Source organism: Sinocyclocheilus grahami, unplaced genomic scaffold (assembly GCF_001515645.1).
Source record: "Sinocyclocheilus grahami isolate Dianchi unplaced genomic scaffold, SAMN03320097.WGS_v1.1 scaffold277.1, whole genome shotgun sequence".
NCBI classification, from domain to species: domain Eukaryota; kingdom Metazoa; phylum Chordata; class Actinopteri; order Cypriniformes; family Cyprinidae; genus Sinocyclocheilus; species Sinocyclocheilus grahami.
The window spans coordinates 1657554-1678798 of NW_015505456.1; the positions used below are offsets into that span (position 1 = coordinate 1657554).

Below are 21245 nucleotides of genomic sequence, written 5' to 3' on the forward strand. Positions count from 1 at the left end.
CTGTCACTGGAAAGAGAGCACAGAAAACTGAAAACTTTGCCTTTACTCATGTCTGTCATCCCGCTGTGGTGCTGAACTCACAAGATCTGTAAGAGAACAGAGCCATTTTACACATTCATGCATACAGTATACTGGGTCCAAAACTGCTGACTCGCTCACTATTCACGACATAGTGAACGCCACATGGGTTGTTAGATGAGGAAAGAGTAAGCGAAAAAATTAATGTATTCAGACGATATTGCACATTCTGTATGATGTTCAACACTTGATTCTAAATAACGGGCAAACAACGTCTTTGAAATCTGATCTGACCTTTTATACTTAGTTCACTATTCGTGAGATAGTAACCGCCACATGGTTTGCTAGACGAGGAAGGAGTAAGCGAAAATTAGTGACCTTTTAGACTAATAAAAAAATCATAATTTAACTAGATTTCAAATGACCGTAGTGTGAATCAGGTTTGTACACATAAGATTGCTTGTGCTTTTTTAACTACAAAAAACAAGCCTGATATAGCAAAAAAATGGAAGAGTTGGAGAGATGGTGGAAAGTAATCACATAAATCTAAATCACAATGGTTTTGGTGCCAGACACCTTGACTAACGTTATCAGTGGACTTCGGGGGGGAAAATAAAATGCTAAAAATTGTAGTATATGACACCTATGTAGTGTATGTGTTATTCTTATCTGCTCTGTCTTTTTCAGCACTGAGAGATAACCGTATTCAGTTGGTAAAGTCCACAGCCACAGAGCTGATAATCACCATCTCGGATGTTCAGCTGTCAGATGATGGAGAGTACACCTGTTCAATTTTCACCATGCCTGTACGGACTGCACGAGCCACAGTTACTGTACTGGGTATGTATGTGTGAGTTTGCATTTTGAGTCAGGGTATTAGGAATCAGTGGAAATTGCTATTGATATAGGGTGAATTTGGGTGAATTGAGGCACTTAGCCATTAAGATGACTGGGGAAAAAATGGCCCAGTCATCCTGAATTAACCCTATATTTAGCGTATTCCTCATTCCTCTTCTCGTATTTCACTGAAAGTCAATGAGACTATCATGGGTGCCTTTAGCATGAGAAAAAAATCTGTTTGTTTAATGGCCTTTCAATTAATATATTTTGTGCCATCTGAAAGCAAGGCTTTTTCTATTAATGTTTATGAAAGCTCTCAAAGTGGTGTTTTAGCCACAAATGTTAAATCATTGAAATGGTGGTGCATCTGACACCATTAGAAAATTAAAACATTCAATCAAACACAGCCGGAAGACAGACATAGTTGCTGTTGTAAAATATTTAAATAAGTTTAGAATCTTGTTATTTAACATTGCCATTTTTAAACAATCTTTTCTTTTTGAAACATCTATCTGTCTATCTGTCTGTCTATCTGTCTGTCTGTCTGTCCGTCTATCTATCAGTGAGTTCATATAGTGAAAAATTCGTCAGCCTGATTCAAACCAATAACTCCTGAGTTTTTTTTTTAATTGATTCATGTAAATTTAAATAATTTGCTTATGAGTCAGACTACACTGGTCATGCTCAGTGTTGGAAAGGTTACTGGAAATGTAATAGGTTACAGACTACACGTTACACTATTTAAAATGTAATAAGTAGTGTAACTATTCCAATTACTTTATTAAAGTAACTGATTACATTTGATTACTTTTTCTAATTAATGTTTTCAACTGTTATTCATTTTCAGACATGTAAACCAGGCAGGGTTAAACTTACAGAAGTGCTCAACACTGATTACTGTCAGACTTTCAAAATTCTTCATCACTTGAAGATTAAGCCACCACAAAATCAGACTTTAGCACCTCTTTTTTACTTTGAGATTGTTCCGAGGTTAAATACTGATTTTAAATATTTGCATAGCTATGACAGGAAACACTGGCATCTAACAATGCCTTGAAAAAAACAGTCAATCTTAAAAAAATAAAGCATATACCTGTACATAAACCCAAATAGAAAATAAAACAGTTATCGAATAAGCATGTGTCCTATTCTGTGTCCTAAACTCCTGAAACATCAGTGTCTCATATTTTAGAGCAGTCAATGCATTTTTTTTTGGAAAGAAATCAGTTAAATCTGTATGTGTGTGGAAATATTCAGATAACCCCCTTTGAAATCGTTAACATTTTAATTTAATTACACATTTTTTTCTCAGTAACATTTACATTTTCATTACAGTTACATTTATTTATTTTGTAAATAAATTGTGTAACTCTGTTACATGTGACTAGTTTCTTTCCAACACTGGTCATGCTGTATGATGGTCATGTATTTTTGTGTGTAGCTCAAGAGGACAACTCAATGGTTTCTTGACATTATTTTGCAGTGCACAGTCTTGTGATATTTGCTAGCAGCTGATTTTGGGAGCCACACCAAAATCATTAAATATCCAGTTACACATTTTGTCGTTGATAACTGACATCTGTGCTTCACCTCTTTTGAAAGCACCAGCCGCTCCTGGTAAGCATGTTTGATGTGACCAGGCCCACGCGGAACCTGCACACTTCTCCACATTTTCTGTACCTGGTTTGGGGGAAAATCTGCGTAATTGATTTAAATACGGTAAAATGTGTTAAACGGAGCTGAAAGTACTGTACTCTTTTTGGCAGCTAAAAATTTACAATTTGCCAAATTATTATATAAAAGAACATGCGAGGGGCGGGGGGTGCGAATGATGGACGATTTAATTCTGTAGAAGTCTACAGAGCAGATTTCATTCGGTGCAAATTCCGTGTAGGCCTACTAACAAGTAGCTAGTTGCTGATAGTGAGCCGCTGCTTAGGGAACAGAACTGTTTTTATTTTATTTACATTTTATCTAGCCAGCGATGCCCTTATTTCCCTTAAACTGCACTTGAAAATGTTTTGTTTTTATTTTACAACTTTATTTTCTCTCTCACAGGTGTTCCAGGTAAGCCGGTGATAACAGGTTTTGATGATGCTGTTGAGGAGGGCGGCAAGGTCACTCTCACCTGCACGAGTTCAGGCAGCAAACCTCCTGCTAAACTACACTGGTACCGCGATCAAGAGGAGATACAAGGTACAAACACACACACACATTCAAGTCAGAAGCAGAACTGTTTTTATTTTATTTACATTTTATCTAGCCAGCGATGCCCTTATTTCCCTTAAACTGCACTTGAAAATGTTTTGTTTTTATTTTACAACTGTTTCTCTCTCACAGGTGTTCCAGGTAAGCCGGTGATAACAGGTTTTGATGATGCTGTTGAGGAGGGCGGCAAGGTCACTCTCACCTGCACGAGTTCAGGCAGCAAACCTCCTGCTAAACTACACTGGTACCGCGATCAAGAGGAGATACAAGGTACAAACACACACACACATTCAAGTCAGAATTCTGCTCTGAACCCAAACTGTTGTTGTTCAGTAATTACAGTGTTTACTTTGTGTTTGTGCGTGTGTAGGGCGTCCTGATGTTGTGGAGTCCAACCCTGATGAACCGACCTACACAGTAACCAGCGAGCTCACCCTCACTGTCACCAGAAACGATAACAACGCTCTGATCACCTGTGCAGTGGATCACCCGTCCATTGCCAATGGAGACAAGAGGACAGAGCAGCCCCTCAGTGTCTTGTGTAAGACAAACATACAAAAGCCAGAACGCTTACTACTGTGTGATTTTAGAAATGTCAACCAGAAGACACTCTGCTATTATGTTTATACATATAAAATTGTAAAGTTTCCAGCATAGACAACTTGATTTTAGTTATTTCATGTTTATTACATAAGTTGTGAATACTGTGTAATTGTAGGTTGCTTAAAGCTTGCATACAATATCATAACATGCTGCCTTAATATAGAATTCAACCGATGTGTGTTCACACTATCACGGCTGTTTTTATCACCTATTTTACAACAGCTTCAAATTTTAAATCATGCAATCCTAGTTAGTGACATTGACATTGCAATTAAAATATATGTTTGATCAGTTCATGCATTTCCCAGAAATCAAACCTATGACCATGGTGTTGCTGGCACCATCTTCTTGTTTGAGCCTCAACAATGTGTTAGAATGTATCACTGTTTTTAGAAGGTTTTAAACACAAGTGCTAAAAAAGAAAAATCTGAAGCAGATGTTTTGGTTTTGATTCCAGATTTATTCAGTTGTTATGAATAATCGTATTTTGTGTGCATACATTAAGTTCCATATAAAATGACAAAAATAAATTGTTACACTTCTGAAGTATTTAATTTACCAGATTATTAAATATATTTCAAATGCACACACACACACATATGCCATTAACAGTGCTTAAATTTGTTAGACCACCTGTCATAAGAGAAAACACAAATATTTTAGGAATCTGTCAGAAACTTATTTAAAACTAATTTTTTTATTGTCATTAAATAGGCAAATCAAAAACTGAAACAACTAAATAATAGTCTTTATGAGTTCACGTTTTTATACCCAAATTTGAGCTGGCATATTCAGCTTCTCTCAGAAGTCAGAAATAAATCAAGCATAACATTCAACCATTAAAACTTATTTTTCTATTAAGTACTGCAAGTAAATAAATGGGCTTTTGAATAAAAAAAACTTATAAAGAAAATGCTTTACTATTTTTTCTGCCTTTCTAGTAAAACAGTAAATTTGAAAATGTATGGATAACTACAATTATATTTTAGCATTAGAAATACTACTGTGACTAAAGAGCTTACACATACTTATTACACATTACAGAAACATAAAAAAATTATTTGGTAATCACCAAATAATGTTAGTTTAGGGCAGCTGTGGCACAAACCTTACATTCGGTGGTGGTCTTATAAATTTGTTAAGCACTGTATATATGCCATATATATAAGCTATTTTTCCATTTGAGTATAGTGAACTATTTGTCACATTCAAGAAACCAGTTTAAGATGATTTGAGCTTTAGGACATGGCTTGTTATCCTGCTGGAAGTAGCCATCATACGATAGGTACACTTGTGATCATGAACAGGGTCAGCAACATTACTCAGGTAGACTGTGGCTTTAAACGATTATTAGTTGGTAATAAAGAGCACAAAATGTGCCAAGAAAATGTCCTCCACACCATTACACCACCAGCAGCAGCCTGAACCGTTCATACAATGCAGGAAGGATCCATGCTTTCATGTTGTTTACGCCAAATTCTGACTCTACCATCTGAATGTCACAGCAGAAATGGAGACTTGTCACACCAAGCAACCTTTTTCCAGTCTTCTGTTGTCCAATTTTAGAGAACCTGTGTGAATTGTAGCCTCAATTTCCTGTTCTTAGCTGACAAGAGTGGCACCCGGTGTGGTCTTCTGCTGCTATAGCCCATCTGCTTCAAGGTTCGACATGTGCCTTCAGACATGCTCTTCTGCATTCCTTGGTTGTAACGAGTGGTTAACTTGAGTTATTGCTGCCTTTCTATTAGTTCAACCAGTCTGGCCAGTCTCCTCTGACATCTGGCATCAACAAGGCATTTTCGCCCACAGAACTGCTCACTGGATATTTTCTCTTTTTCAGACCATTCTCTATCATCTCTATAGATGGTTGTGTGTGAAAATCCCAGCAGATCAGCAGTTTCTGAAATACTCAGACCAGTCCATCTGGCACCAACAACCATGACACATTCAAAGTCACTTAAATTACCTTTCTTCCCCATTCTGATACTCTGTTTGAGCTTCAGCAGACTGTCTTGACCATGCCTACATGCCTAAATGCATTGAGTAGCTGCCATGCGATGGGCTGATTAGATTTGAGTTAACGAGCAGTTGAATTTCCAGCACAATTTGTGCTGGTGATTATAAGATTGAACCGGTGAAAATGTGTGCATACATATATGTATATATGTTTGTATGTATGTGTGTGTGTGTTTACTTACATATACATACAGTATATATATAAATATATATATATATGTATGTATATATGTATGTATGTATGTATCACCGTCTATGTGTGTATGTGCGCGCGCGTTTTTTTTATAATCTTACATTTTTAGCACAGTTTCTGTGATTATAATATTAGCCATACTGTGATTTTAGGCTTTGGTCATACCGCCTACCCCTTCTGTGTAATACATTAACATGAAGATAACAAAAACAAAATGTCTGTTTGTGTGTCTCTCAGTTTCTCCAAGCATGTCGATTCAGCCAGAGAGTGACCTGCCCAGAGAAGGAGAGAAGTTTTTCCTGCAGTGTGTGGGGAACGGAAATCCAGAGTAAGACACACACTCTCTCTCTCTCTCATTTCCATCCTTGACATTCATGTTTTATGTATGAAGCTGAAAATGGTTAGCCTATTGATCTCCTTTCTCTCTTCAACACACACACACACATGCAGGGTTTGGTTTGACAGTATCACCGAGATATTTGTGTTGATGTTACATGAGAAACGACAGAGAGAGGGATCGGAGACGTCCTTACATAGGCTTGTTTTAAAAAAACACCGTCTATGATCTCAGTGAGTTCAGCAACTCCCTTTCTGGAGCTAAAGGATGAAATGTTATTATTTCAGATGTATTTATTACATTTTTAGCTACTTAAGCCTGGTTATATCACATAAATATTTCTCCCTGGAAATAGACGATATTGTTATTGAATATCTCCCTCTATTGGTGCAGGATCGCATTACAGCTCATTATTGCTCCTGACATCCATTAGTACCACACCAGGGCTATTCAACCCCATTTAGACATCCCATAGTCTCTCTGTCGCATTTTCTCATTTGCTTTTACACTCTATCTCTTCCTTACTGGAACGGGAGCACAAATAGGGGGCCGTATATGAAGAAGATACCTGTAGTATCAGAGGCGGCATTTACAGGGTCTTTAATGATCTTTAGATTTTTTGCTGCACTTGAATTATTAAACTTTTGGTGTCAGTACGATTTTTGTTTTTTTTTAAAGAAATTAATGCTTTTATTTAGGAAGGACGGATTAAATTGATCAAAAGTGACAGTAAAAACATTTAAAGTGTTACAAAGGATTTCGATTTCAAATAAATGCTGTTCTTTTGAACTTTCTATTCATCAAACCATCCGCAAAAATATTAATCAGCACAACTGTTTTCAACACTGATAATAATAAATGTTTCTTGAGCACCAAATCATCATATTAGAATGATTTCTGAAGAATCGTGTGACACTGAAGACTTGAGTAATGGCTGCTGAAAATTTTGCCATCAAAGGAATAAATTACATTTTAAATATTAAAAAATAAAACAGTTCTTTGTGTCACTATCATATATAAGCCCGTCTCTATGTGAAACTCCTGTCTTACTGTATTGCAAGTAGACAGAGATATTAGTTTAGTCATAACTACACCGCTCTATCAACATCAATAAAGGAATTATATTATTTGGATTATTATTAGAGTGGTTCTCTAAATCCCTGTAACGCACACAGACACGCTGATTTGGACACGGTATGAGCACACAGAGAAAAGCCACAGTTACTTTGGCATATTGAGAGGGTTTTAAAGGTGAAGTGTGTAATTTTTTGATGCTAAAATACCTTCTTTTATCCCAGCAGTAGGTAGACGTCCTCAGGAAGTGAGAACACTGTGGCACTATCAAAACATTTCTCTGTTCATTTGAGTATCAGATCAGCACTACACAGCAACACTGGCTCAACCAAATGGCAGGATTTTAAGGAGGGGTAGGGCTATCAGTTTGGTTAACCAATTAAAAACAGAGAGAGTGTTTAGGAAATCTCTTTGAACACAATCATTGGCCCTGTCCCAAATCCCACCAAGCTTCCCTGTTGAAAAAACCAGCATATGCTGGTTAGGTATGTTTTGACGCTGGGACGCTGGTTTAATCTGGTCCTTTGCTGGTTTATGCTGGTCCTTTGCTGGTTTAAACTGGTCCTTTGCTGGTCCTTTACCAGCACATGACCAGCATAAACCAGCAAAAGGGCCAGCATAAACCAGCAAAGGACCAGATTAAACCAGCGTCCCAGCGTCAAAACATACCTAACCAGCATATGCTGGTTTTTTCAACAGGGTTGTAGTAGCCCACACCCAGAAATTCACTTTTATTCCTGATTGTATTGAATGATAGCAGCTATTTCTGGACGTTTTGTTGTCTGGTTGATTCATAAGAGCCTCCGGGTCAGGTGTGTCGCAGCACTGGTGGTTTGGCCACATGGTTTACTTTCCCATTTGATCAAGTCTGGTTCGTTTCACTTGACATGTGACTGAGCTTCGCTGTGTTCGGGACGCTTTCCAGCGCATCCCTCTGTGCTCCTCAGCTCTTTTGATAGTGTGCCAAATTGCAAAACCCTTCAATCTGCTCAATTAAACGAGTCTTTCTGCTTTGCTTTTGATGTGAAATTTCAAAACGCTGTATATGTGGTCCGTTTTGTAATGTAATATCTCACTCTCTAAGGCCGACTGCGTTTGTGTGGCGGAGAAAAGACGCAGAGCTCCCCCCGCTGGCAAAGGTGGATGGTGCGTTCCTGCGCTTCGAATCCCTCAACAAGTCGGATAATGGTGTTTATGAGTGCCAGGCTGATAACGGGATCGGCATGGGGGACATAACGCACACCCTTCTGGTACAAGGTAATTAAAGAGAGACAAACGAGGAGTGGAGAGAATGGGTGTTTTCGTCATTGTTTATTTCTTCTGCTGTTTTACGTTTACTTTCACGTCTCTTTTTTCTTAATTTTACGTTCCTTTCTTTTTGTTTCTCTTGTTGCATGACGTGTTCTTTATTTCCTCTTCCGTTTTCCTTCCCATCCATCATCCACCTCTCCATCCGTCATTTTCTGTTGTCGATCTTTTTTCTTCATTTCCTTCATCTTCCAAGACCAGGAAGATTCAGACCTCTTTATTCTCACCTCTACTTTCCCTTCATCCTCTGCTTTTCCCACTGATTCTTCTGAAACTTCAGTTTCAACATCTGCTGAAGACACAACTCTTCCTCCATTTTCGTCATCTTCCACTACCTTCCCCACATCCACTCTTACCTTCTCCTCCACTCTCCCTCCTTTCACTTCTGCTCCTTCCACATTCCCTCCCTCTCCTGAAGTTCCCACAACATCTCTTTCCAACGCTCTCTTCCCTGATCTCACTCTTCTGCCCTCCTCCGTTCCTGCTCGCACCCCTCCCTCACCCCCCTCCTCCTCCCCTGCCACTCCATCATCTGTTCCTCAGCTGAATGGAGTGCACACCTTTACAGGTAATCCATTGTGCACATACACAAACCTAATCATGGTTTAACATGCCACTGCTGTGCTACTGATCTGTGTGTGTGTGTGTGTGTGTGTGTGTGTGTGTGTGTGTGTGTGTGTGTGTGTGGGGGATAGGGATGGGCATGATTACCCGAGCGCTCGGAGAAGAGACCGCAATGATCAACCATGACAACACAATAATTGCCTTGACTTTTAAACTTCAAAACATTTCACACTGAAAAAAATCATGCACCATGCACAGATCAGATAAAAGGGGTTATTTTGAAATTTAGTTATTTATTTATTTTGGCATTATATATTTAATATAAAAATATTTAATATAATTTAAAAAAACTGTTAATATAATAAAACTACCATGCAAACGTTTGAGGTCAGTACTTTTTTTAAAGAAACTAGTACTTTTATTCAGTAAGTATGCATTAAATTGACAGTGACAGTAAAGACTTTGTCTACTCAAGACAACAATCCTAAAAAAAATTTATCACGGTTTCCACACTGTTTTAAAAATAAATGCTTCTTAATAATAAATGTTTTTAATAATAATGTTTCTTAAAAATCAGCTTATTGAAGCATATTATCAGAACTGGAATAATGGATGCTGAAAATTCAGCTTTGCCATCACAGGAATAAATAATATTTTAAAATATATTAAAATAGAAAACTGTTACTTTAAACTTTGATACCAATTTTTTTTACTCTATTTTTGATCAAATAAATGCAGCTTTGGTGAGCAGAAGAGACTTCTGTCAAAAACCTAAAAAAATCTTACTGACCCCAAACTTTTGAATGAAAGTGTATGTTTTGCCAATGCTTAGTTTTTTCACTAACACTGTATGATCATGACCTTAAGGACATCAATTTTGAGTGTGTGCAGTTAAAGGGATGGTTCACAGAAGAATGAAAATTTACTATTTACTCATGTTGATCCAAACCTGTATGACCTATGTCTTTCATGGAACAGAAAAGGTGAACATTTAGGTGAATATAGTAAATGTGAATGAGAATTGCGGCTGTCAAGCTCCATTAATGACAAAAATTGACTATATCTACAGTATCTTCTGAAGCATATGATCATTTTTAATCACTATTTATTGAGAATACAACGTAGCTTTTCTTCATGAGAGATAACACTGTTCGATTTATAGTATGAATCAATCATTCTTCTTTTGAGTTGGATATTTTAGTTTGATGTAGTTAAAAGCTCCATTCTTTAACTCCTCACAGTCCTCATTCACATAGAGAATATTCTTCAAAAATTTACCCTTTATTGTTCCACAGAAGAAAGTCATACAGATTTGGAACGACATGGGGGTAAGTAAATGATGACAGAATTTCCATTATTAGAACGGTTTCTTCTAATGCGTGTCATATTTATGTCTAAAAGCGTACAAAAAAAAACAAAACACACAGATGTGTAGACCCCTCCCCCCTCCTCCAAAGCTCTTGAGAACTTGCTTGATTCATCTTTTGCGTACCTGTGTAGACAAAACGGCTGAAATGCCCATCCCTGGTGTGTGGGTGGAACAGCTTGAATGTGTCACTTCATAATCGAGCAGGTTGTGTTTGTGCGTGTGAGAAAGATAGAGATGTATATTGAGATCTCCAGTGCAGTATCGCAGAAGCATGTTGAGGAGCATCTGCTGTCGGCTTTGACTGTAATGCAGGATTTAACCAGGCACATCTCACAGCAAAGCCTCTGATTATCCAGAAACACAATCTGACACCACACCTTCCCTCCAGAAAACATTCGCTTCAGTTATTTCATTATTTCTCTTCGTAAAATCCTCTTTAATACTCTTCCGCGATACTTATTTTTTGGTAGTGTTCAGTGAGCGCACTCAGATGCACGCACACGCACGCTCGCGCACATTTTTTCATTGTTTCTCTTTGTTCCTTTTCTCGTGCTTCCACTCATGTGGTCCTCATCCATCCATCCATCCACTCATCCATCCACTCATCCATTCATCCCTTCATCCTCTTGAGAAGAAGCCGGAGTGAATGCTGCAGGTATTGTCACCTCTCTCTCTATCTTTCTCTCTTCTTTCTTTTCCTCCTTTTTTCTTTCAATATCGTCCTGTCTTTCTTTTTGGATCTTTAAATGAATCTCTGTCCCTCTCTTTCTCTTCTATCTCTCTTCTGTTAGTCTCAATTTATGATGGATCTGGGTGTTTTTTTTAGCTACAACTCTGTTGAATTACACTGTCATTATGAACATAGTTAATGGTGCAGGACCGCTGTTAATGAAGGCAAAACATTTGATATTACATGGAAAACTATTAATATCAGTGCAAATTTGTTGGTTCATTGAAAGCTTAGAACTGAATTAGGTTGATGCCAAAAACTGCAGTTTCAGCCAATTTGAAAACAATCTCGCTTAAAAGAATGAATGAGATATTATTGATGCAACTCAGTTTTTGCTATAGGGAGGTCCAGCCATCTGTAGCCTGGTGGAACAAGCAAAACTAAGTCATCAGCAGTGAATCATTTGAACCTGGAAATGCATCTTCCCCCTTTATCATTCTGGTCATTTGCAGAGCCTGACTGATAAGGGGTGCCGATTTCTGTCACTTTACACGCTGCAAGTTCGATTCTGTCCCCTCCTTACGGGTCTTTTTCCACATTGTGCTAATTTAAACCATAGTGCATTTGCATCATCAACACGAGAGCATCATGCAGAGACCCTCCTCCAGGGGGGACTACAATCTCTATTCAAAATGTGCAACACCGTGGGATCCCAACGGGGGGCCAGAGGCTGTTCTATTTGTATGGAAGTCAAAGGAGGACATGCCTTAATAGCCTGAATAAACTATTTTTGTATCGAATCAAACTGTTTATCACATAATAACTCGATTACCTTGGTGCTAATCTTCAGCATTATGCTGTAAAAGTTATATTTGGAGATTGCCAAGAAAAACGGGCAATTTATAAAAGAAGTTTTTTTATTTTCAGCATTACATATTCATTTTGCCATCATAAAATTCATATACTGTAGACCCCACGTCAGAGTCGTTATATGATATACTTGCAAGACAAATATGACTCAAGTTGACATGATTTTTTTCCAGGCTACAAGGTTGCAAACACCCTCTTCTCTCTGCCATGAGTACTAACAGCAGCTCTTTATCATTATAGCTAACTAACGACTTGGAAAGAGAAGGCGCCACATAGTGAAAAAATTGTTCCTTCAGTTTTTTATTAACATTTTATTATCTAAACTAATTCACTATTTAATGCACTGAAAAAGATGCGAAAAATGCTCACTAAGGACCATTTCTGCAGAGAAAAACAGCAATGACAAGTGAATCGGAAGCAAATCATCATCAATAGCACATCAGTGAGTCTACATGAACCGTATCTGGATAGCCATTTTCAAAAAGGGACTTGAGTATGATTTGTTGGTGTATTCTTGAGTTCAAACAACATCAATGAAATTCACTGAACTTTGACGTCAAAGCTTGGGTCCTCGACAAAAATAGCTATAAAGCCTTGAAAAAAGGCCTAATTTAATGTGATGTTTGCCAGTGTGTTTAGACTCCCTTTGATTTCCCCATCACTCACTTAAAGTTATTCTTATAAAATGATTTAATAACACTGTTAAATGTAATCTTTACCAAATCTCAACATAAATAACTAAGAAGATTTTCATACCATACATTATAATGTTGTGATGCCTAAATTGACATTAGCCCTATAGCACTGAAAACTGATGTATTTTAATATCAGCCAATGATTATTTGATTATTTGATTATCATTATTTTAAAGATTATTTATTTTTCAAATTATTATTTTAGTCCTGTTTAACTGAAATGACTCCTGTAAAAGAAACATTATTACTTTTTCCTGTACTCTTTCTGTGTTTTTTCTTTTCTTTTTTCTCTTTCACTTTCCTTCTCTGTTTCTTTCTTTTTCCTTTTTTTCTCTCTCGCTCTCAGGGCTTCTTGTCGTGTCACTCAGCACTCACTCTGTTCGTCCTCCTTCATCCTCTCTGCTCTCATCTATCGCTCCCAGTTTTTTTCTTCTCCTGAAGCGTGCGAGTGTCAGGGTGACTGTTAACTTGTCTTGTTTTGATGGAGTATTGTTTGAGAAGGAGACAGAGATCGTGCTGTGGGTGGGAGTGATGGATGTCGTTCACGCTCTCTGAGTCCAGGCAAAGTCACTGAAGCTTATGATAGACTCTTCGCTGAAATCTTGCTTTTGATTATTCATGTGTTTCCTTTCAAACAGAGAGGTCAGCGGCTCGTGGGACTTCACGGTAGATGGAAAATGACATTGTAGTAACTTGCCAGCCCATTACAAATACACTTCACACATTATATGAACTACTACCATTCAAAAGTTAGAGGTCAGTAAGATTTTATTTTGAAGAAATTATTACTATTCAGCAGGGATGCAGAACAAGTGACAATAAAGACATTTATAATGTTACAAAAGATTTCTGTTTCAAATAAATGCTGTTTTTTTTTTTTTAATGTATATTCAACAAAGAATAAAAAACAATGTATCACAGTTTCCACAAAAATATTAAGCAGTACAACTGTCAACATTGATAATAATAATAAATGTTTCTCGAGCATGAAATCAGCATATTAAAATGATTTCTGAAGGATTGTGTGACACTGAAGACTGGAGTAATGATGCTGAAAATTCAGCTTTGCATCACAGGAATAAATTACATTTTACAATATATTAAAATAAAAAACTGTTATTTTAAATTGTAATAATATTTCACAATTTTTGTGAAGTAACAGGAAACAAGTGCTGTGCTTCTTTTCTCTATATTTAAATGGGGAAAAAGCTATCTGTGATTATCATCTTGTGTGAAATATTTTAGTTTGGTTTGCTTGAAAATGTCAAGAGCCCTATTAAAGAGGATATATTGCTTCAAATTGTTTCCTAAGATAAGCATTATTGTGCATTAGGGCTGGAAAAAAAGATTCACGCATTGTAATACTTTCTCAAGCGTATCTGCAATCGGGGAAAAAAGGATTTTACATTTATAGTAATATAATTTGAAATAATAATGCTGTTTATGGAAAAAGCATGTGTATTATCAGGTGTATTTTTGTCTGAGCAGGTGGTTGTGAATAATCGTGATTCACTTTTATTCAGGTATGCAAACTTTTCACAAAACCAGATGAAAATTTGACCTGAATAAACCTGAATAGTTTTAGCACGAATTTTCATCAGTGATTCATGTCATTTCGAATTCATATCGCACGTTTCCATCTATTGTACAGTCTCCGTGTACTTCGAAAAGGATGATTTTTTTACTAAAATATGTGCAGCTTAATGCCATTGCTTAGAGGACTGATTTGTCAAGTCAGGTCACCGTTATTTCTACAGCGCTTTATACAATACAGATTGTGTCAAAGCAGCTTCTCAAGAGATAAACAGGAAAATAGCAGAATCAATTATGGAAACTCAACTATAGAGAAAATGTATTGTTTGTTATCGCATTGTGATTCCCTGAATCAAAATCAGATTGTGAGGATTTCCAACGTTACTATACATAACATGAATGACCTCTGCTGTGTTTGTAGAGACGAGGTGTGGATGAATAAGTATGGTATTTTTTTCAGTCTTTTGAGTTTCAGCTGAAGTCTCTCTCAAACTTTTCTCTGATTTTGCCTGGTCAGTATTGTTAAGACATCTGTTGTCATTCTGATTGTCCTCTCTGCACAGCTTTGACTATCTACCTGTCTCTCTGTCCGTTTCTCAGACCCTACAGCGATGTCCACCTCTTCAGGAGTAGACCATGCTGTGATTGGTGGAGTAGTTGCTGTCATTGTCTTCATCATGCTTTGTCTCCTCATCGTCCTCGGCAGATACCTCATCAGACACAAAGGTACCACACACTGACACACGACCCTAATCAGACACAAAGAAATCCCTCGCTCTCTTTCACACACACACATACGCACAGACCTAATCAGACACAAAGAGATCTCACACACACACACACACACACACACACACATACACTTGGGGTGTCTGGAGGGCTTATAACCTTCCGGGACTGTGTTCAAATTCCTGACAGAGGGTCAGGCAGCATCCTGCCCCATCAGCAGCTTTTTTTTTTTAAATAATTTTTTTATAGATTTTGTCTTGAATTTAAGCATCAACAAACATTCTAGATGCTTGACTCAAAATCTCATTGTTTGCTGGGACATTATACTTGTAAATGAACCATGTGTCTCACTGCAACGGTGCACCTAGAAAAAAACACAAGAAAAATGGGCTGGGGAACAAAATGAAATGAAAATGCTGAGGGTGAGAGAATAAAGTACGGGCACATGCTGTGTTGCATTTCTTTGATATTTTATGAATGCATATCAAGTGCTTAGAATAAATATATGATCAATATCTAATAGTGATTTTTTTCATATTCTACACTTCTTAATTTTCTTGCCTTTGGAATTGTATTTGCTACTGTATTTTCAAGATACCTATAAGCAAATTAATTGTATGTCTTGCTGTGTGGGTAGTATGGGAAGTATGTTAATGTGCTTATAGTAATTTTAGGTAATTTTAGTACATTGTAACATGTTATGTTATTGTGTTACCACTAATAAAACTTAAGTTGCATCATTACGTTTTATGGAAAGTACCACATTACTGTAGGTACTTGTGCATTTGAAAGTGTGTGAGTCTCTTACCCACCTCTTACTTTTCAGTGCAGAACAAATGTAATAACACCGGAATCACAGTCACGGTGTTGGTCAAATGTAACAGTGTTGACAAAATGTTGCATTTTCTGTTTATTCTTTTACCCAGCCTACAAAAAACCCCAAAGACTGTTGATTTTCATTATAACAGCAAAGTTATAAAATACATAAATAAATAAAAATACTGTATACATTACTTGAATGTTACACCTTAACTCAAGTACTGGTAATTCTGTCATCATAACTGTGACACACACTGAATAAGCTGTTTTTATAGTTTAGTAGACTAGGTGGACTGGGGAAGGAGTTCTGACATTTTGATGTCTGCATAGTACATCAGTTTCTTTTATTTCAGAAATGCAAGAGCAATTCTATCCCATCTTATGTCCCCTTAAAAACAGCTATTTTGCAGAGTGCAAGCAGCAATTGACAAAGACTGAGACTGTGTCACTGCACAGAGGGACACTGTAAACAGATCGTCACAGCTGCGCTGCAGCTTTCCCGCTTTATCTATCTATGACTTACAGCATACAGCTCAAGAAAAGCTGTCAGAAACTATACATCTGGGGAAAACTGGTTTCAGAGCCAGGAATAAAATGCTGAACAAGAATTTAATGCAGCTGTGCACTGAAAAATCATACTGTATGTACTCTTTGGTGAGGTATTAATGTAAACACAGTCAGTTAGGTCTAGTGAAAAGGGTGAGAAATAATCAGGTATGTGAAAATATTAGATCTTAATGTGTAGATGCAGGCTAATATACTATATTACTTTTTTAAAGACAGTTCACCCAAAAATGAAAATTTTGCCAAAATTTACTCACCCTCATGTTGTTCCAAACGTGTATGAATTCCTTTCTTCTGCTGAACACAAAAGAAGATATTTTGAAAAAATGTTGGTAACAGTTGCTGGTAGCCATTGATTTCCATAGTATTTGTTTTCAGTACTATGGAAGTCAATGGCTACCAGCAACTTCAAACATTCTTCAAAGTATCTTTCTTTGTCTTCAACAGAAGAAAGAAACTCATACAGTTTGAAACAACTTGAGGGTGAGTAAATGATGACAAAATTGTCATTTTTGGGTGAACGATACCTTTAAAGTTAATTAAGCTACAATATTGACAGAAAAGAGAGAAAGCCCAATTCCTTAAGAATTTCTTTCTTACGTTCTGTTTTCTAACATCAATAATATGATTTTATTTTAATAATAAAATAAGTAAAATAAAATAAAAATATTTCAAATAAAATAAAACTTTTAGTTAGAAGCTGTTTATTTAATTGATTTTTTGTTTTTGGAAAAATCTCTTATGCCCACTAAGGCTGCATTTATTTGATAAAAAATACTGTAAAACAGTAATATTGTGAAATATTATTGTATAATAATATTATTCATTTAAACAAACTGTTTTCTATTTGAATATCTTTTAAAATATATTTTATTCCTTTGATGGCAAAGCTGAATTTAAAAAAAATAATGTGCATTAATATAAAATAAGCATTCAACAAATTACTGAAGATATACAATTAATGACGATGATATACAAATAGCAGCTGTGGTTTCACTCTCTCTGTCTCTCTCTCTCTCTCAGGTACGTACCTGACTCATGAAGCGAAAGGTTCCGATGATGCTCCGGATGCAGACACGGCCATCATTAACGCTGAGGGTGGCCACTCTGGGGTGGATGACAAGAAAGAGTACTTCATTTAGAGATCCATCCCTCCGCTCCCTCTTCCTTCACACGCTTCAGTTCACTCAGCCTGACGGGGAAAAACGGGGATGGCAGAGAGAGAGGAAATATGTGAGGAAAAAAAACAAAAACAAGTGTTGACCTGTTCGAACTGAAGGACCTCAAATAAGCTTCGACACACAGGACAGGGAAGTGAGAGTTACGCACTGGCACGTGGGCTCATTTTCACACACACACACACACACACACATACTATTTCTCCATTACCATAATGACACGTGAGCAAACACACTTGATGAGACATAAATAATAAAAAGAGGCAATATGACAGTGACCACACTTTCCTCGTCTCCCATGATTCCTTTCAATCGGTCCAGATGTACTCTGGCACATGTTGCACAGTGATATGTGCATGCATGAACTTTCAGGACACATGGTCTGCTCCCAAAACCATCGAAAGACACAGACTCATAACAGGCATGCATGCAAACACACACCGAACATAAAGTGTCTTAAATTCTTAAAATTTAATTTAAACCATGCAACCCTGCAATATCACTGACAGATACACACACACACACACACACACACACCACCTCAGTGTTACACTATCATACACACACACACACACACACAGAATAACCAGGCAAAAACAGCAGCCCCTGCAACCATTATGTGGGACCCCCGAAATAAATTGATAAATACATATATATATGATTATATAGCATCATTTTTACTCAGTGTGCTGTAAATATATCCTCTATCTCTCTCTCTAACCTCACTGTCTGATATTGCAGTATATACTCTCTGAGCCTGCCTGGTTTCTTACATGTGTGGAAATGCCGAGTTGATAAAAAATATCTGGACTATGGAAAAAAAAACATGGTGTTATGAAAACTTCAGTAATATTTGTATGAATTACTTTCTCTTTGAGTTTGATTTCTGGTGTTTACTGTTGGTGCAACAGTCTAGTGTCATTTCATCAACCTGGGAAGATTATTATTATTATGAGGTCCTTAATCTCAATGCATTACATTGTGCACTGATGTGTCATTGTATCAGGCCCAGTGATTCGCTCACTCACGCCACCTTCAGGAATGAATCTTCTCTGTTCTTCAGTGGCGGGACTCTCAGAAAAAGCAGGGTAAAACAAACTACTGCTCTCTATCTCTCTCTGTCTCTTTCTCTTACTGATCATATTCTCACTTTCTTCCACACCTCTTGCCAGTCTGTTCTTAAAGCTAGATTATTGCTAGACTTACACCATCATTGTAACCACAGACCATAGTGACATTCGAAGGGAGTTTGGGGGTTTAGACGGTTGCATCATGCAATAAACTGGCGATTGTATAAAATAAAAAAAACAGTTGATTAAATCTGGATTTTTAAAGGTGATGTGTGTAATTTTCAGTATGCCAAAATCCTTACTCCTATCCAATCTTAATGTGAATAGACTGTAAATAAGCCATTTGTAGGTTGATTCCCTGTGGCACTATCAAAACTCTGCTCTGTTTTTTGAGCATCCCAACCTCCTAACATATAACTTTGGCTCAACCAATGGCATGCAGTCGGATTCAGTTTGGTGGCTCAGAAATTACACACTTTTAAATATGTTTTAAATTTGTTATTCAGGAATACTGCTTCACTATGTATCCAGCTGATTTTTTTTTCCTAATCCATGCAGATCTGGTAACCGATATGATTACAGAAAGTGGCCAGTTGTCATTTCTATATCCCTATTCCTTTTCAGTAGCTATTTACCTAGAGGAGAAGGTTGGAACTGTGACTTAGGTGTTGAGTTATAGTGCTCATGCAAGCAATGCAGGTTTGAATCTGGCTTGTGACATTTTTCAATTGTATTACACCTAGACCCTCTTCCAAACATTTATTGTCTTTAAATGGGCAAAAATGTCGAGACGCTACAGTAGCGTATATTAACCCTCACACTATGTTTGGGGTCTGAGAGACACTTTTTTTCAGTTTATACCTGATAACCTGATGTGGAAACAGTTTTGTTCAGGATGGCGCTGAGCATTCATGGAGCACAAATGAGAGAACCGGATTATTCTTATTTTGAAAACTGTGGAGAAGTGGGAGCTTAACTCCGAGGTATGCATCTGATCTGCTCAGTCATGGATTCAATGTTTTGATGTCTATGGCTCAGAAAGGATCTCTTAGTTGATGATAGACTCTGCTCTTAAAGGAACATTGGACGCTAAAATGTGTGAGATAAATACGATTGAGAAAAGTTGAGCTCCATGAGCTGATTTCTTGAGCATCTTTAACACGTGGATGACTTTCAAAAGAGATATTTTTAACCAAAATCTTTTAAACAGAAAGAGGAAAGTATAGATGCACCATCACAATGACAGTGTCTTTCATACCTGGAAAAGCGGGCCGACATCCACATCAAACCCAAGGTCTGCGAATCCAGTGGCGATGACCTTTGCTCCTCTATCATGACCATCCTGTCCCATTTTGGCCACGAGCAGACGGGGATTTCTACCTTCAAGCTTTTTAAACTGTACGACTCTGACAAACAAGAACACAAAGCATGATAGCATCAAGTTACTGATGAGGTTTCAAACGCTTTTATGATGTTTCTGTATCATTTTGTGTTGAAACAAAGTCACACGGGTTTAAAACTATATGATGGTAAATAATTTTTTGGGTGAGCTATTCCTGTAAAGGAAGAAACTGTGGTTGGATGCTTCATACTTTCCTATCAAAGTTATATATATTTTTCCGGTAACTGAAATAAAGCTGTTTTCGGTAACTGAATTGAGGTTGAAATTAAATATAAATCTATGATGAAAAACACAGTAATCACCATGTAACGTACAAAGTACCCTCAAAGTCTATGAGATGCTCAGGCTGTAAGATCTGGATCTTTTGTAGGTTTAGTGTTAAATATTTATGGTGTAATGTTTGATTTTTACGGTCTCCCTCTCATCTCTTCTTTCATACTGAGGTCACATTGAGGTGGGTGGACATGCTTTAATCAGACTGCAGAAACTCCTTAAGACACACAAAGACAAAAACACAGTGAAATCTCTGAGCTTTTCGCTGTCTGAGCCATCTTTATTTATCATCAGTTCAGCAGCTAAAGCCAAATCCACAAAAAAAAAGCCAAAATCCAGATACATTTAGTGTTTTTTGACAATAACAATAATGATGCCATAAGAGTCAAAATTAAGTTCTCAGGCTGAGCCATGGGTTCGGCTCAAGTGCAATAAAAGATTAAATGTCTGCGAAATGTTATTATTGTTAAATGCAATATTTTCATATTTTCATGAGTAGGTTGTACCATAGATGACCTGGGTCATAACTACCTCGACCTCTCAATATATATATACAGGGCTCAAACTATGCAGTTCAAATCATATTTATTTAGTAAATATAATAATAAAAACACAACAAAAAATTGTTTACAGAAAGCTTTTAATTGCTTTTATGTAAAAATACAAATGATTATAAATGATCAAATTAATAAATTATAAAATTGTATGTGTTTTGTAATCATTTTAATAATACCTCTACACAATATTTTTAAATATATAATGTATATATATATATTATTTTAATTTAATGTATAAATTAGTAGTTGTCACAACCAAAAATGTATACATATTTACCCAGACACACACACACACACATATATACATATATATATATATATATATATATATATATATATATATATATACATACAC

The 21245-nt window shown here is 36.8% G+C and overlaps 2 protein-coding genes across 6 annotated transcripts in view; one reads left to right on the forward strand and one right to left on the reverse strand.

The window, feature by feature from the left end:
• Positions 1-332: 332 nt before the first annotated feature.
• Positions 333-19443, forward strand: LOC107600075 (cell adhesion molecule 3-like). 5 transcript variants are annotated; one of them, XM_016291857.1, is made up of 10 exons: positions 337-858; positions 2461-2475; positions 2917-3054; positions 3437-3607; positions 6116-6206; positions 8374-8546; positions 8794-9165; positions 11165-11185; positions 14899-15024; positions 17434-19443. In XM_016291857.1, exons 1-10 carry the CDS (start codon positions 636-638, stop codon positions 17550-17552), a joined length of 1449 nt encoding a protein of 482 aa, XP_016147343.1. In that variant the 5' UTR covers positions 337-635; the 3' UTR covers positions 17553-19443. The 5 variants fall into 5 exon arrangements, with proteins under 5 accessions (XP_016147346.1, XP_016147344.1, XP_016147347.1 ...); XM_016291860.1 differs by lacking the exon at positions 8794-9165 and having other exon boundaries at positions 333-858; XM_016291858.1 differs by lacking the exon at positions 2461-2475 and having other exon boundaries at positions 335-858.
• Positions 19444-19813: 370 nt separating this feature from the next.
• Positions 19814-21245, reverse strand: part of LOC107600108 (methylmalonyl-CoA mutase, mitochondrial-like) — a 26144-nt gene continuing 24712 nt past the window's right edge. Inside the window, exons 11-12 of the mRNA XM_016291898.1 lie at positions 19917-20064; positions 19814-19828 (exon numbers count right to left, since the gene is read on the reverse strand). Of these exons, the coding sequence (XP_016147384.1) occupies positions 19814-19828; positions 19917-20064 (163 nt within the window). The remainder of the gene's footprint in view (positions 19829-19916; positions 20065-21245) is intronic.